This window comes from Ambystoma mexicanum, chromosome 4p, assembly GCF_040938575.1.
Source record: "Ambystoma mexicanum isolate Mex_15411 chromosome 4p, UKY_AmexF1_1, whole genome shotgun sequence".
NCBI lineage: Eukaryota > Metazoa > Chordata > Amphibia > Caudata > Ambystomatidae > Ambystoma > Ambystoma mexicanum.
Window position 1 is genome coordinate 985,499,759 of NC_090927.1, and position 16,713 is coordinate 985,516,471.

At 47.4% G+C, this 16,713-nt stretch overlaps 1 protein-coding gene across 5 annotated transcripts in view; it reads right to left on the reverse strand.

Moving 5' to 3' along the window:
* SOBP (sine oculis binding protein homolog) overlaps positions 1 to 16,713 on the reverse strand; it is a 567,669-nt gene that overhangs the window by 36,208 nt on the left and 514,748 nt on the right. For all 5 annotated transcript variants that reach the window (XM_069606562.1, XM_069606564.1, XM_069606563.1 and 2 more), the window contains one exon: positions 934 to 2,873. In XM_069606562.1, coding sequence (XP_069462663.1) covers positions 936 to 2,873 — 1,938 coding nt within the window. In that variant the 3' untranslated portion in view covers positions 934 to 935. The remainder of the gene's footprint in view (positions 1 to 933; positions 2,874 to 16,713) is intronic.

The window sequence follows — 16,713 nt, forward strand, 5'->3', positions numbered from 1 at the left end:
GGGTAGGGGCACTCAGGAGGCCTCAGGGATGAGTTACTCACCACCAAGCTCGGGAGCGACCACAGGCTCCCGGCAACCATGAGGGCACGCTCGCCCTAATGCAGGCTGACATCAGTCCATATAGATGCCGCGGGGGAGGGGGGGGGGGGAATGGTGTGAGCAGACGTGGATGTTCTGTCCGCCTCCTCTGTGGCCTGGGCAGATACTGAGAAGTAAGACACGGGGAGCAAGAACAGTGGGTGGACAGGCTGCCTTATTTTGCCCCTGTGCATAGAAGTGGCATCCTACTCATGGAGTGCATGCAAGGCGCTATCCTAACAATCAGGCAAGCAATGGTCATATTTCTCACGTTACCCTACGGGCGTCTTCCATACATTACCTCATGCTGTGACCATTCTAGTCATGCGCAGCCAGCGATTGAGTTAAAACACAAAGACATCCATCACAGACGACTACCCACTTGGGGCGAGAGCAGGCACAAATAGAATGGGCTCCCATGTTGCAGTGAGGCTCTTGACCAGCCCCTTTGCCATTGTGATACAGATCCGGGGCTTAGAAAGAGTGGGGCTCGGGCCACGCCAAGGTTTAAGACTCATGTCTGGCACATTCATTTTCAATTTGAGTTGGCCTTCAGGCTCTTGCAGAATTACGCTGCTGGTTTTGCTTCCTCCCATCACCCCTCAACTCTGATAGACTACTTGGCACACTCAAGTAATGAGATTCTTGGTAGTTGTGCCAAACCCCAAAATGAAACAACTTTCTAACAGATACATAGGTGGCAAACATGAATGATCTAAAACTAAATCACATGAAGGTTTGAGATGGAAATAAAAAAAATATGCCTTTAGTTTGGAATGATGAAGTTTGAGCATATCTATCAAAAACCACAATGGTGCATAATCCTGTAGCGGAGAAAGTTGTATTTCCACCAACCTTTACTTATTCTGATTCCGAATCCGCAGACACCGCCGTTTCAATGGGGGATCCATGTCCTCCGGACCTGTACTGAGAATTGGCGTGGGGACAATGCATGGTGTGATCGCAGTCTTTTCTGCTGGTTTTGGCACAGGCTGGATCACGCAGCCCATCTTGGGTAGCATCCGCAAAGCGTACGCATGGTCCTCGTCCGCAGGGTTGTTAAGGTTTGGGTCTTCCAAGTCCTCCTCGGTTAGCGATTCGTCCCCGTTAGTCTTCATGTTAGCGTCTGCGTCAAGATGGCAGTTTGGCATACAGTTGTTCTCTTTGACCGACTCCAACTCACTGACCACTGACTCTTCGCGCAACGGGGACTTGTTTCGCTCAGGAGACTGTTCAGAGTTCTTAGAACCCTCTGTGATCTTTGCGCCGTTCACTATGACATTGCAAACAGCCGAGCTGGGTTCAAGTCCTTTAGCGCTAGAGGCAAGTGAGATGGGGCTGCAGTTGCCTGGCTCGCTGCACGGTAATGTTTTTGTTTCAGTTGGGCTGCAATTGTCTCTGCAATCGCTACAGTTTCTTTTATCTGAGCTATTAAAAGACAAATTTACAACACTGCTTGGTTCACATTCGATTTTAACCTGAGCATGTAAAGCCCCAGCCCTGTGGATGACGTTTTGTGAGCGGGCCCTGTGGCTCATAGTTAGGTCTATCACACCCTCCTGTGGAGCCTGCACTACACTGGGGATGTTTACTGTCCTGTTTATTGGAGTGCAAGGTCTGATGGTTAAATCAACAACTTCACTTTTACTGGGCTCTCGGAGCACAGGAGGTGGGTTTGCAATGGGTCCCGGGCAACTGGCTGGTGACTCCGAAGGTTTCGATGACACTTGCTTTGAATCTCTCGGAGGCACGCAGTTGGGTGTTGCCTTTTGCCCGGCTGTGTCGCTGGAGGTGCTTGGAATGATGTTGTCGCCGTTGCTGGAGAAACCATTGGGGGGTTTGGAATCAAAGAGATGAGGTATTGGAATGGGAATAGGGATGGGTACAGGAAGGGGGACAATGACGGGATATGGCACTAAAAGCGTTGGGGGTGGCACCAGTGGGGCGAGAGACGCCATACCAAAGTTCATCATCTGCGGCATATGCATTGGGCCATTTGGCATCATGCCGATTGGAGGGAAGGGAAGACCGTGTAAAGGAGGCCCTGGAGGATGTTGGAGCAATCCTGGGTGGTTCCCAGGCATAGTAGGTGTCGTTGGAGGATGGATATGAGGTGACAGCATTGACCGGTGCATAGGGCTGGAGGCAGGCCCCATACCTCTGGGTCCACCTGGTGGTGGTCCAATCCCAGGAATCATTGAGTTGGGCAAAGGGCTGTTAGGATTTGAGCAGTGAGGCCCGCGCATAAATGGAGGTCGGATCTGTTGCATTATTTGCTGCTCCATGAAAATGGGCAATGGAACTGGCCCACGATTTGTCATCACCATGGGGGGACTTCGCGGCGGTACACCCATGGGAGGCACAATGCTGGCAGGTGGTGGAACATTTGGACTGTCATTAATGGGAATGGATTTGGGCACTGGCGTGGGGATTTTCGAAGCAGAACTGTTGGCAGTGTCAGACGGCGAGGCATTGGTAGACATTGATAATCCAGGACCATAGTTTTGGCCAGCTGCAGACAGTGGGGACGGAACCTTTCGCCGCGCATCTGCCAGCGGTATATTCCAAGAGTCTGGCGTGAGCAGCTGCAGCCCCGTCCCTTCTGCTTTATTTTCCACTGGCGGATGCACCGGGCCACACAGTCCAGCTGGAAGATTGGCTTGTGCCTCTTTGTAGAAAATGTCCATTTTGTATTGATTGAGACACTTTGCGCTGCAAAACTGAAGCCGGCGTTCCCCATCACCAAAGTCCAGGTATTCCTTTGTGTGCCTTATGTGCTTACACCAGTCACAAACCTAGAACACAGCAACAGAAACCAAAATGAGTAAACAGGCAATCAACCTCCATGCAAAGCAGCACACGTGATCAAGAGGCAGGAGACATTGAGAGCTTTCTTGCACACAGCTTTTCATATTCAAAATGGCGATTGCATTTGTCAACTTTATGATATTAAGGAAAGTCCACAATAGTTTGTTAACAGGAAGGATAATTGAGGTCTAGACTTAACAGTGGGATAGATGGGAACTAGGGAGTGTAGGTGGCACCCAAAAAAAAGATAGGACCGGGGCAAACAAGGCCTTTTAAAAATAAATAAAACGAATGACAAAACAAACAGGTGGAGATGGAAGGAAGGATGGATGGAAGAAAGGAGAGAATGATTTGGATGGGGGATCGATGGATGTTGGATGGATGGATAGGTAGATATATTTTAATGGAATGTGACATACATAGAAATATACAAAGATAGATAGAATATTTGATTAGCACTAGACAGAGCATGAGACAGATAGAAATACATGCAGAGACATTTGTATATATACAGATAGACATATTAAACTAGGCAGATCTAAATGAACACCTACAGAGAGATATAGACAGACAGCGAAAGGAAATAAATACAGCTAAGCAGGTAGATAGATTGCTAGGCAGATAACTTGATGGAGGATATACAGACACAGGAATAGGCGCACACACACATACACAGTTACATGCAGTAGGAGTTATTTATATTTGTATATTGAGGATACAGGTGTTTCAACCGGAAACATTCTGCAGGGCAATCCGGAGTCAAGTGCAGGGGGGGGGGGGGGAGGAGAGAGAGAGAGAGAGAGAGAGAGAGAGAGAGAGAGAGAGAGAGAGAGAGAGAGAGAGAGAGAGAGAGAGAGAGAGAGAGAGAGAGAGAGAGAGAGAGAGAGAGAGAGAGAGAGAGAGAGAGAGAGAGAGAGAGAGAGAGAGAGAGAGAGAGAGAGAGAGAGAGAGAGAGAGAGAGAGAGAGAGAGAGAGAGAGAGACCATCACAGGGACAGGCCAATGCACAAGAGCGAGTGGAAATGAACAGGTCAGGATGAATGATACGGTGGAGAGCAGAAGTCTAGGGCCCAGGGGGAGGGGGAGGGGGAGTGTGGGAACAGGCAGAGGGAGCACCTTCTTGCTTAAGGAGGCGCAGCTTAAGTGTGCTTTTGCGGCAATGGATAGTGGGAGAGTCCCTAACGGTGAGTGGAAGGGAGCTCCAGCAAAGCGGGGCAAGAGTGAGAGGGGGCATAGGGAGGATGGGGGACAGAGAGATTAGGGAGTGAAGAAGAGAAGAGGGTGCGCGGGGTTGTGCGTGTGTGTGAGATAGATGTACATGGACTTGTGAAATGTAATGGGTTCACCACTAGCTTAATGTATAAAAGAATATACTTGCTAGTTTGCTTTGTGATTGACCACTATTTGTACCCCCATTTCCCATAACCTCACAGCCCTTCGCTTGCATTTGAAATCAGTGATAAATAAATGTTGTAGGTTGATGGCGACACACGGCATGAGCTAGAGAAAAAAAGAGTATGGCAGGCAGAAGTCAGGCACTGGTGTGATAGAAGGGGGTGCATAACACTGAACAGCGCGGCAATCAAACTTTGATATAAAGATGGATGCCAACGCAAAGACTACATGTACCAACAGGCAGGTCGATCAGAAGCGACATGGGGAAGAGACGTGCCCAGCCATTTATTGTGAAGTGTGCAGAGCGCAGGAAAGCAAAGCTGGACGCGGCAACAATGGGAACAAAGGCTCCCCATGCAATGGCTGCTAGCAGGGCGCCTTCCTTTGTGTTGGGGTGCGGGGGGGTTCGGGGAATGGAGCTTGGATGCCTGGGCAAGTGTGACCTGCTTGCGGGTCCCTGTCCGGAGGTCAAAGTGGGCGGGAACTAAAGGGTACGACGTTCCTTTAGTTTTCAGGGCAATGCATGTACCCTTGCATTTTGTGACCGGAAAACCGATGCGGGAGGGCAACTTAAAAACAAAAAAAAGAAGATAAACTTCTCCCCTACTGGGGATTCGAAGCTAGGGTGATGGGGTGATGGTGAGTATGGGGGGGGGGGGGGGAGTGGGCAGAAAAGGGGCGGGGCAACGGGAACATAGTTCCACTCTCGTCTCTGAACCTGCCCATTCACACGGAGTCCGCGCTTTTTTTTCATGATTTCCTTGCTGCCGACAGCTCGATATCCGTTTATATTTTTGGACGCTGCCGATCGATTTCCGTTTCATTGGTTGTGTTTCTTCTCGGCCGCTATTGTTGCCACGCTGGCACCGCCATTGATTTCCCTCCTGTTAGATTGAGCTGCCAGGCTAATGAAGTGCTTGCCAAGACCTCTTCCAATTATCCTTCGGAAGACACCAAAGTTCAGGCCAGCCGTCCCGGGCTGCAGCGGCCCCCACTTGGGAGAAACCATTGTGATTTCATTAGCACATTCATTTCGCAAGCCCAGCAGCTCGGGCAGATGGCGAGGGCATGATTTACATTTTAAAAAGGGCTCCTGTTTGCACAAAAGCCGTGCCTTCGGATGGCATTTTCAGCGAGAATTAATAAGGGTGCTCAGGCCCTGGGCAAGAAGAAATTATTCTGGCCAGGCGCCTGCGCCATTGCTTGCGGAGCTCTCATTTTTTTCCTGCATCTTATTGAAACATTTGAAAAAGGCTAAAATGTTCCATTCAAGATTTGATCGATAAGCCCGGAGGTGGAGGTGTTATACATCAGCTGCACACATATCTGATGCACCCACGCACCCCACGACACTATCCCCCTCTACGGACCTGAACTACGGTTCCCAAGGGCGTTCAACCTACCAGCGCTTTGAGGTCATACTAATGATATATAGAGTGCTATATAAATGCCAAGTAACATAACATACCCTCTGGTATGTGCCTAGGGACAGAGTTATAGGCCCATGCGGAGAGATGGGCTCACACACGTTCCCCCGCGCCAATATCAGGTATGATACCCCCAGCCAAGGCTTTTATAGTGATTAGTACCCAGGGCAGGCTGCCGAAGCGGCGCCATACCAGGGTACTAATTCTGAGTGGTGACTGGTAGCAGGTGGGCAAGATGCAGAGGCATACATCGGGTAAGGCCTGAGCGCACAAGGCCCATCCAATATCTGTAAATGCCACTCTGCAGCGCTTTGTGGGCATTCACAGGTGTTAATGTCACTCTGGTGGGCCCAACAACATCAGCTTCAGGCCCCACTTGTTGGACAATCCAGGCTGCTCCACTGGCAGGACGTTGAGTGGAGAGGGGGTGGTGCTGTGCACCGCAGGGATCAACCAGGGAGCAGGTGACAACTCACCAAGGAAGCGGCCCATCGGTGCCACAAGACATGCAGATCGCTTGGGTCTAGGACAGCAGGTGTCGGCATACTGCACAGGTGGGAGTAGAGCAGGAAGATGGCGGCCGCTGGAGGAAGAGCAGCGCAGCATTTAGGGGATGAGGAGGGCTTGAGACGTGGGTTAAACTAGGAGCTTTACCAACCTGGGATACTAATTTAATTGAAAAGGTCCGCTATGAGCAGGAGTCACATATAAAATGATCGCAGGCATCAGAGAGCCATTAAAACCACATTTGAACTTCTTTCTCCATCCTTAACTATAGTGGCAGAGAGTGGCTGCTTTTTAATAGTTGCAAAAAGGGGTAGGCAGGCAGGGTTGGACTGGGACATAAAATTGGCTTGGGCGCCAACAAAAAAGTGGGCCACATTCACAGATTCCAATGTGTTGCTGTTCGGGACTGAGCGAGTACTGATCAAGGGGCGTTTTAGTAACATTTGCTGCAAATACTCCATTGTAAAGCAGATTTGGCCAGTAGCATTAATTTCATTTAGTGCAATAACTCAGACTGGCCCAATTTGGCCAACAAAATGACCCACTATGACCAAAAACGCTGGGCCACAGCAGAATGTTGGGCCGGCCTTTCGGACATTGCCCTATTGCCCCATAGACCAGTCCGACCCTGTAAGCAGAGCTACACCCAGCCACGCAGTTGAGCTGAATCAGAAAAACATGGGCATTCGGTCTTCAACCAAATGCCACCCCGCAGTACAGAAACAATACCAATGCCAACCCTGCCTCTTTGATTGGGCGGAACAGCTTTCTGCCCATTCACAGAGGCGGGAGTGTTTTGGACAATTGAGGTGTGCACAACTTTTCGGCACATTAAGGCAACAGAACACTTTGCCAGTTCTGACTGACCAAGTATGCCCTACTGTCTGGCGGATCAGGTGGGCAAGCCTGCACTGCCAGTTCATCTGGCATGCAAATCATTCCAGCTAACTGGGGCAGTCATGCCAAAGTGCCACCCAGTTGAAAGGGTAAGAGGAATTCCTCTGGGCTGAGTGGAATCCAGTGGGATTCCTCACATTTCTGCTTCTGCCAGGGACCTGCTTCCGACCCCTTGTTGCAATCCTGGGTCCTGCTTTATCACTTGTCACAGGCAGCCATGGCCTGTCCAGCTGCAGGTCAGAGTAAGTCACTGCCTGCGATTGGTGACCGCGCGAGGCAATATGAGAGAAGGCAGCCCATATAACGGGTGACCAACCTACCCCCGCTACCTTGCTCTGCAGGAAGAAGGTGCCATCTGGCTGCTCAGCAAGGGAGAGAGAGTTGCAGGCCTGAAAACCAAAACAAGCATGAAGTTGGCTCCTTTGAGCACTTGATCTGGGACTGTTATGAACTGAGGACATTTTGGAGGAGTGTCACTGAGAAGATTATTGAGGTTCTATTGTTGCATGAGGATTTTGATTACAACACTATCATTTTAGGTGAAGATGATAAAGTGGAAGAACTCACTTATCCACAGAAATGCTGTTTTTTTAGGGCTGCAAATTCAGTGAAAAAAATCGTTTTGAGAAAATGGAAATGTGAAGAGAGGCCGACCTGTTCAGAATGGGTGGAGGACTTGAGGCAGGATGCCAGGATTGAGAAGGTCATCCTTCGCAGAAACAAAAAAATGAAATTGTTTGATCAAATGTGGGGTGGATTTTTGGAAGGCATGTAATACTAAGTTGGTCTGTTTTACATTTTTAATTCTGTGAAGGTTGTGGATGGTAGCGGGGGTATAGAATATTTGCGATGAATTCTACAGTTACAATGCTGACAAGCTTGATGATCTGTATGTTTTTTGTAAACTTCAATAAAATTAATAATGAAAAAACCTTAAAAAAAAAAAAGAAAACCAAAACAAGGTGGGCAAAGTCACACAGCCATATGCATAAGTATTCTTATTAATTGTAGCTATGATTAAAATATCAACCAAGCAGCCACACACTAACAAACTCATCGCCATTCCAAGGCTTATTCTAGTTGATAGTTAAGTCACTTTCGATTTCTATCCTACATACCAAGATGGTGCTGTACAGCCAACAGTTTCCCAATACACTGCAGCAAACAGCAGAGGAACACTTGGGAAAGGGAGACTATGGCAAGGAAGCGCACACACACACATTGTAGAAGCGAGGCTGCAATGGGGCACCCTTCTTCCCAATACCTCTTCTCGGTGCACAACTGCGGATGACGATAGGACACTGGGCAGCAGTTCTGTCATGGAACACAGATTGTTGGCCCAAAAGGAAACCCAGACTTGGTCTGCCCTTACCAACTCACCCACACTAACACCTAGGCCTTGTGGAAAGCCGGACCCTCCACGAGCCAAAGACATCCTCTCCTCAGTCTAGGAGGCATTGGGCTGTAGTCCAGCTGCGCTCACCACTATGGAAGTCTACCCTCAGGGCAACCCACAATAGTGTTTGTAGATGCACTCTCTCCAAAGGTATGAACACAAGGAGACCATAGAAAAAAAAAGACATTTTAAAAGGAATAACGGGGTCTAGGCAGAAAACAATAACAGTGTACCTCTGTCATGATCTCTGCTTCCAAAAGATCAGGACTTGCCCGACTCCCTTGGAAGCAGACCCATAACCCCGGTTCCGAGTGCCAGCCAGTCCCAATTGGGACCTTTTGGACCCTGTCCTGGCGCCAGTGGCACCAGGCTCATAAAGATGCCCAGTCCCAGCGTTGGAAGCGCCGGGCTCATAATGCTTGGGTGGATTTACCTGCAGCAGACCATGCTGCTTACTTACCTGCCAGTTGAACCCCTGATCCTCTTCTGTTTGGGGCTACTTTTCCTGTTGGGTGGGGCAGGAGCCACTCCCTAGGTTCAGAACACTGGAACTCTTCTGGAAAGCAGGAACTCTTTTCTTACCTAGGCGTGGCTGTGGAAGGAGACACCTAAGCACTACAGGAGGCTATTTAAACCACACCTGATGGATGAATCTTGCTTTGTGTTATTCTGCATTCTCTGCAGCAGAACGCTCATCGTGTCTTCTGCTTCTGATCCTGGGCCTAAGGGAACAAAGGCTTACCATCCTGGAATCCAGTCTTCAGCAGCACCTGTAAAGACAAAGAAAGAACAGGTTAGCACTACGGTCTTCAGTGGCAGCGCATCTCTTGCCTGGTCCATCGGCTGTCACCAACGCCTCGCGCTGCATTCTGGCATCTGAAAGACAAAGGCTTACCTACTCTTCGCATGCTCCGGAGGTCTTCGCACTGCATTCCAGCATCTGAAAGACAAAAGCTTACCAGCTCTTCGCACGCTCCGGAGGCCTTCGGCGCTGCATCCCGCATCTGAAAGACAAAAGAAGGTGCGTTTAAAGACATTGGGCAACTTTATTACTCACGTGCCATTACTCCTTCCCACGCCGAATCCAGTGGGTATTCCAGCACCCTTCAGCTTCTCTAAAGCTCCGAACTTGTACCTGCAAGATAAAAGGGACAGTTAGTGCGCATCGTGAAGCAGGCTACAAGCGCTTACTTACGTGCTTCCAGGCACTTCTATTCCTCACGCGGGTTCGATCCTCAACTCTCATCAGCCCGCCATCCACCATCGCCGGAACCCTGCAAAACAAGAGATATCATTACAAAAGACTTTTAAGACATTTGAAGTGCCCAGAACTTACCGTTCGTGCAGTTAACGACGGATAGCAGTCCTCTGAGGTCAAGAGGCCTGCACCCTTATCCAGTGAAGAAACTGGTTACGGCACCCTGCCCCGAGGCAGATGGAGAGCTCGGCGTTCACTTACCTAAGGTGAGGGCGTTAACCTTTGGGGTTCTACAGGAGAAGAGAAAGGGAAGAGGAGAGAGGCACCCAATAACCCCAGTTCATTAATCCCATATTTTCTATCTGCAGACATCTTACTCTTCGAGTCAGACATACAGTGCACAGAGGTCCAGCCCAAAGAGCCAACCGTGTGTTACACATCACCTTTGTAGATACGGCATTCACCCAGTCAAGACCGGCGCCTCTGCGGGAATCAGGTGAGCGTTACAACCTCCTCATAAAGTGACCCCAACCACAGGGTTGGGCCACAGTCCTAAAGAAAGCGGCTAGACATAAGCAAATACCGATCAAACCGGTCGACTAGAGGTTCAGGGTGATGTCCTGAACCCCCAAGACACTCGGATTGATTCAGAGCTTGGGAGACCATTTTTTTTAAGAAGCAGATTTTCTCTGCAGAATAACTTGTTTGCTGTATACTAGAAAGGAAGGAATAAAAAGAAAAATAACTTTGAGAAGTGTTTTTACTGTTAGGTATAGGAAAGTAGTGATTTAGTCATGGGACATTCTCTTCCCTATCCCCTTCTCTAGATAGGCGGCACACCAGCGCCAACTAGGGAAAGTGTTAACGCACTTGGGGGCAGTTAGACTTTCCGATAGGGAGATTTAGTGAGCTGTAGGTCAGTATAGATGTAGAAGAAAAGAATAGAATCTCCAAGAACAACTACTACTTCTGCTGCTGCAACCGCAACCCGCTCTGCTTGTGCACCCTTAGAATAAACACATGGGACCAGGTGTGCCCAACTCCAGTTCCTCAGGGACATATTCATTTTATTGTCATGATAACCACACAACGCACATTTCAATACAGTTAAGCTTAATGAAAGCTATTCATATAGTCAAACATTTCCACCATTGGGTGCACACTGTTACAACCTTCTTGTCGGAATACTTCCCACAAGCGACTCATGAAAGTCAGAGTGACATTCACTTTTCATATACATAACCAACTTTCTTCCTTTGCCACACAATTTTATAAATATAAACACAATTTTTAGTTACAATTATTATTATGGCGGAAGGGTCCACCGGGCAATTGGCCATGCTATCTCAATGCTTGGTGGAAGCACACTTTAAGGTATGTTTTAGGATTTTTGTTGGCCCGTTTAAGTGCTCTCAACTCTGAATCGAAGGTGTTCTATTCTTCTGGGCAATTGAGTTGGACGAGTAAAAAAAGCCAGAAATAGCCGCCTTTCACACTTGTAACTTTGTTAGTCCTTGCAGATCCAAGGACTCGCTTTGGTGCATAGTGGGGAAAGAATTTGCAGAGGCTTGCGTCTGAATGAAAGTAGGTTATCTATTTCAGGCAGAGCAGCTAATTCTCTGATGGGGAAACAATTTAACAAGTAGTGGCAGTTTTACATAATCTGTTGCCCGTATTGTCAGTTTTGCCAATTGCTGTAATTGATGGGAGCCATTTGAATGGAAGGGCAAATGCATGGCCTTGCGGTAATCCAATCCTCCCATGTCTGCGGCTCTTTAATTTACCTTGTGCTCAGAAGTGAATCATGGTAGTATTTTCTCTAGTTTAACTAGTTGGAAATGTGCTCCTCTCATGACTGCCCCTATTGGTATCCGAAACAATACAGTTTATTCAAAGATGTCCTCCTGAATGCACGCATTGATATCCGGGGGAAGGATCCCAGCCTAAAATGGTCAGGTAGGAGAGTGGAATTTAGTTGGTGGGCAGCATCATTAAAAGCAGAACAGCATTTATGTTTTTGCTCCCATTCAACATAACCTTCCTTGCATCCAGCCCTCCATGTCCAGGAGTCAAGAGTTATTCAGTAATATTTGATTATAGGGGAACACTCAGATATATTCTTATTTGCTGGCTGAACCTTGGGCTGGTAGTGTTTTCATATTGTAGGTATGGATTATGCCTGCCAAATGCAGAATAAGTGCATTTGGGAAGCAGGGGTGACAGCGCAGGTCTTGGGGCACTCAGCATGCAGTACAGATTTCCTCTGATGTCACTCTTCCGTGGAGGTCGCCGAGACCTTTCTGAGAGGGAGGACCTGATGCATTTCAGGGGCATGTCTTTACCTCCCATGCAGTGCTGAGAGCACAGAGAAGGGTGGATCAGTCGGCCGCTGCAGGGCTTAAACAGGCCCAATATTATCGAGACAGAAGCATGGCCCCTCTCTAGAGACGCTAAATGATCTACGTCTACTGTAGAGAACTCTCCTCAGGGTTTAGAATTCAGGTTGGTGGTCATGTGGGGTATCAAGCCAACGTGGTGGTGGTGTTGGTCCACCACAAAACCAGGTGGATACTAATTCAAATGCCACACCAACAACGGAGTATAAACTGCCAACACAGACCGTTGCTCCGCTTCACTGGTGAGTTTAACTCTTCCTTTCGAATGGCAACTTGAAAACTATTTTGAGTTAGTTTTCTTTTTCTGAATAGTGGCCACATGTGCGATTGTCAGTAAGGGGACTTTATGCACTGTAGTTGATGCATTTGAAAGAGCTTTTTTGTGGGAGCTAGGGTATATTCATCTTTGAAGATCTCAGGGTGCCGTCTGGTGAGAAACACTATGTATAAGGAAATAGTTGTGAAGCAAACATTTAATAAAACAGTCACATAGATACAAAACCATAATTCATATCAAATGGTGCAGTAGTTTCATTGTGGTTAATTCTTCACCTTGCAGCTGGTTCTTTAGGTGTTGCTTGTATCTTCTAGACTTATATTTTTATTTTATATTTATATACAGCAGAATCTATGCTTTTTTCATCATAAAAGAATGTACAATAGATAAGAAATCAGATTTAATGGGAAGCAGTGAGCTTCTTACAATGGCGTGAGTTTGAGGGACATTCTGACTAGGTTGTGAATGCGAGCAAATGGAACAGTCACTGGGGACAGTGCATAAGTAGACATACATAGCGTAAGGACAATGAACACTCCACATTTTTAAGTGCAGGTGGGCGGTACGGCCAGCTGTGCTCCGGATGTGACCACGATGGGTACAGTGTTAGAGTCGAGGGCAGAGGAAGGGAGGGACAGAGGCAGGTTAGAGGCATGAGAAAAATGTTAGCTATCAGGGAGATGAGGGGTAGTTTAAGAGGGCAACTCGGAGGTGAGGAGGTAGGCTTTTAGTTTGGTTTTGAACAAATCTGTGCAGACTGTTTCTCAGATGTCTAGGTATAGAGAATTCCATGCAAGTGGAGCAAGAAGAGACAAAGAGCGGAAGCAAGAAGACGCACATGGAGGGCGAGGAGCCACAAGGGTAGTCGAGGAGGCAGAGCAGAGATTACGAGAAGGCTGTAGAGTTGGATAGAGGAGGATAGATACAGTGGTGCCTTACCGTGGATAGATTTGTGAAGCAGGAGAAGACATTTAAATCTGGCCCTGTTTTGCATCGTCAGTAGGTTTGAAGTGAGCGAGTTCAAAGAGTCCTAGTAGCGAAGTCCAGTTTGGAGAAAACAAGAGTGGTTAAGAGATGCTTGGCTGTGTTGAAAGGAAGGAGGTGCCTGATTGTCCTAAAATTTAAGAGGCTGAGGTGAGCTGCTGTTCCAGTTTTGGAGATGAAAGTAGAGAAGGGTCTTAGATGATGCTAAGGTTTGTAGGTGAAGAAGAGCAGGGGAGAGTATCAAATGGGAACTGGATAGGCAGAGGAAGAGATGAGAGAGAGCTTTTGGCAGGAAAGAAGAGCACCTCTGTTTTGGTAGAGTATAACATCAGAGAGTCCAAAGCCATCCAATATTTAATGGCAGCGAGACGGTTTGAAATTTGGATAGAGATATCAGAGGAAAGTACAGGAAAAGAAGATGATTTGGCTGTCATCCGCGAAGAGTTGGTACAAGAACCCAAAGGAGGAGCATTACCTTAATATCCCTGGTGGAGGCCTTCTCTTTATATAGTCATGCCTAACAAACTACGAAGTAGCACCACTTCCCCACCGGCGCGGCTTGCATATCCTGACATTTTATCCAGGGACAATGCGTGCAATTTCGCACCTTGCCACCCTAGCTTATTCTAAGAGCGGTCCACTTGTAGGATAACCCATTTATGTACCCTGGTCTTATTTCTAGCTAACCAGGACTATCACTTTCTGAAAACCAAGACTGTATGTGCCCTAACCATTTCCCGTGGCACTTTCTACCTGCTCCGTGTAGCCCCGAAACGTTCTGAAACATTCTCTTTGCTTATACACTTCAGTTTTAATTTTCTAAAATAAATTATTTCAGACCCGCTACTCACTCCCATATTTATTGCCCCGCAATATTAAAGGTGTACTCCCAGAAAAACATGTTTTTTACTTGCTTGAGCATCCCATGTCCTACAATGACTGCTGTTTATTTTTGCAGGCCTGGGGACAAAATACTTTTTTTTTTAAAGCTTTGTTCACATGATTTGTGGGCAGAATTATTCTAAAGGTAGAATGCAATGGAACAAGACCAAGGTGCGGGCTACATTTTGGATCTGGTGGCAAAGAATCAGATGACTGCTGTGAATTCATCAAGTTCTCTAGCCATGTTTTTCCCACTCCGCGGAGTGACCCCCATGGCCAGAATCTATGCGCCCCATTGCTTGTAATGCTTTTTGGACCAACCATATCAGCCCGCAGTATCGGCTAGTGCCACCGCTGGCTGAGCCAAACTAATTAAAAGGAAGTGTCCCTGCAAGGTCCCCTTGCCCTTCCTGCTATCTACTTGGGCTATCAGTCGGCAGCCTGCCTGAAATACTCCACTGCTGCTCTGTGCTATTGATCTCCTTGGCTTCCTCCCACTCCAGTGTCACCTGCAGCTTAATAAATATTGCCCCTCCGCGAAAAAACATTTACAGATCCATCTTGGAAATTCTTCACACCAGCCCTGTGCATTCAATAACGCATTACGCGGCTCACCCAGGAAGCGCTCAGACCTATTTACTTCTGCCCCTTATTGATCCAAGACTGTCCAAAGCACACATTCTAAGAATTAGCCAAGCAACTGAAAGAGGCAGTTTAAGTAGAGTGCTAGGTGTGCCAACCTGGATCAAATCTGTCAATTATCGAGATGTCAGGCCAGAAAATATTTCAGATAGGTTAATTAGTAGGGGCTTCATATTTTTTTATAAACCTCCTTGCCGGATGCCGCTTTCTGGTGTCAGAATATCTCAAACCAACCCATTGGGCGGGAATATTTAAAAACAATTATTGACAATGACAATAGTTTTGGCATTTGTGTAGGCAATGTGTATACATATATCAGGCAGGCAGTCATTTATCAGCTTTATTCCATGATATGGCCAAGTACCTCCATCATTGGTTGGTTATTATGAAACTGGGGTGGGAAGGAAATAAAATGCCTTGTTATATGCAGCGTGCCACAACACTGCGCTGAACTCTGCTTGAGAGAGCATACCTGGGGACTCAATGTGTATCCTTCTGAAACACAGCACTTTCCATGAGGAAGGATACACAGAGCATGGGGTGCTTGGTTTTCAGTGCTCCGAACAGTCAATATCTTCAGACCTCCGCCATACGCATGACAACAGTTGGCAACTGATGGCAGCGCCAACACTCGGACGAATCTAAAAAACTAAAAAAGGGTAAATCTCTCTGGCAAGAAAAAACGGCCACTTAAGAGTAAATGTTTCATTTCCATCGAAATGATTGATCATTAAAGGTGAGGTCAATGAATTTATGACACAAATGGATCTACCACTGGAAGCCATAAAACCGTTCAGCATAACTCATTCTACATCCAACGAGTCACGCGCTCGCTCTAATTACGCCGAGCCAAGCTGATTGCTCAAGACCTGATGGCAGGCTGATCCGGCCAGATAGGCTTCTCATCTCTATAAAATGTAAGTTGCATGTCTCTGAAGTTCCAGGCGTGACTAATGCGGCTCAGGGCTGCCCCCACACCTGATCGACAGTTGTGTTCCTCACGCTGGAGCCTCTCAGGGCTTTTCCATGCATCGTTCCCTGGGATTTCTCCGTGTGGAATGTCCACCTCGATGGTAGTGGCCAACCCATAGCGATACTATATCATTCCAATATGGTTATGTCCTTCGCTGACGAAAATGAGTGAACACGATAATGCACCTGCTGGAGTAATCTGGGTGTAACTTGCAAGGCACCTTTTCAAACCCCTGCAGTGTTTTACCTGCAGAGGCTGACAGAGCGAGCGCCATCGAGAAGCGCAACAATGGCGCAGATTGCTATAGGACTTGACTCGCGGTTTACCTTGCATTTGATAAAGTGACACTAGAGTGGATTTGGATGGTTTCATATTGAAGGCAACCTAAGCTATCTTCTGTGATGTTAGAGGCTATCCGTAGTACATCATAGGCTCACAATGAGGGAGTCGTAATGAGATAACACCTCGACTCCTACCGATATGAGATGTCAGCTTGATTCCTACTGAGAGATTCAAGTAACTCAACTTCCACTTCGATAAGAGTTCAGCAGCTTGGCCCCTCCGGAGACATGATGGCAACTCACCTGCTGCCAAGATCTCCAGACAAGCTTTGCTGACACAAGTTAGTCATTTGGCTTACACAGAGATAAGATGTTACCATGACTCCCAGAAAAGATGCTACTACTAACATATTACAAAAAAGGAGGGATTCAATGCAGGTCTAAAAATTCGATCGCATCACGGTGAAATTTGTTTAATGGGGGTGGTGATTAATACCATAAGTGGTCACCCAGGGCTAGTGAGGTTTTCCTTGAGATTGTATGGACAAAAACGTAACTACCAGCTCCGCATTC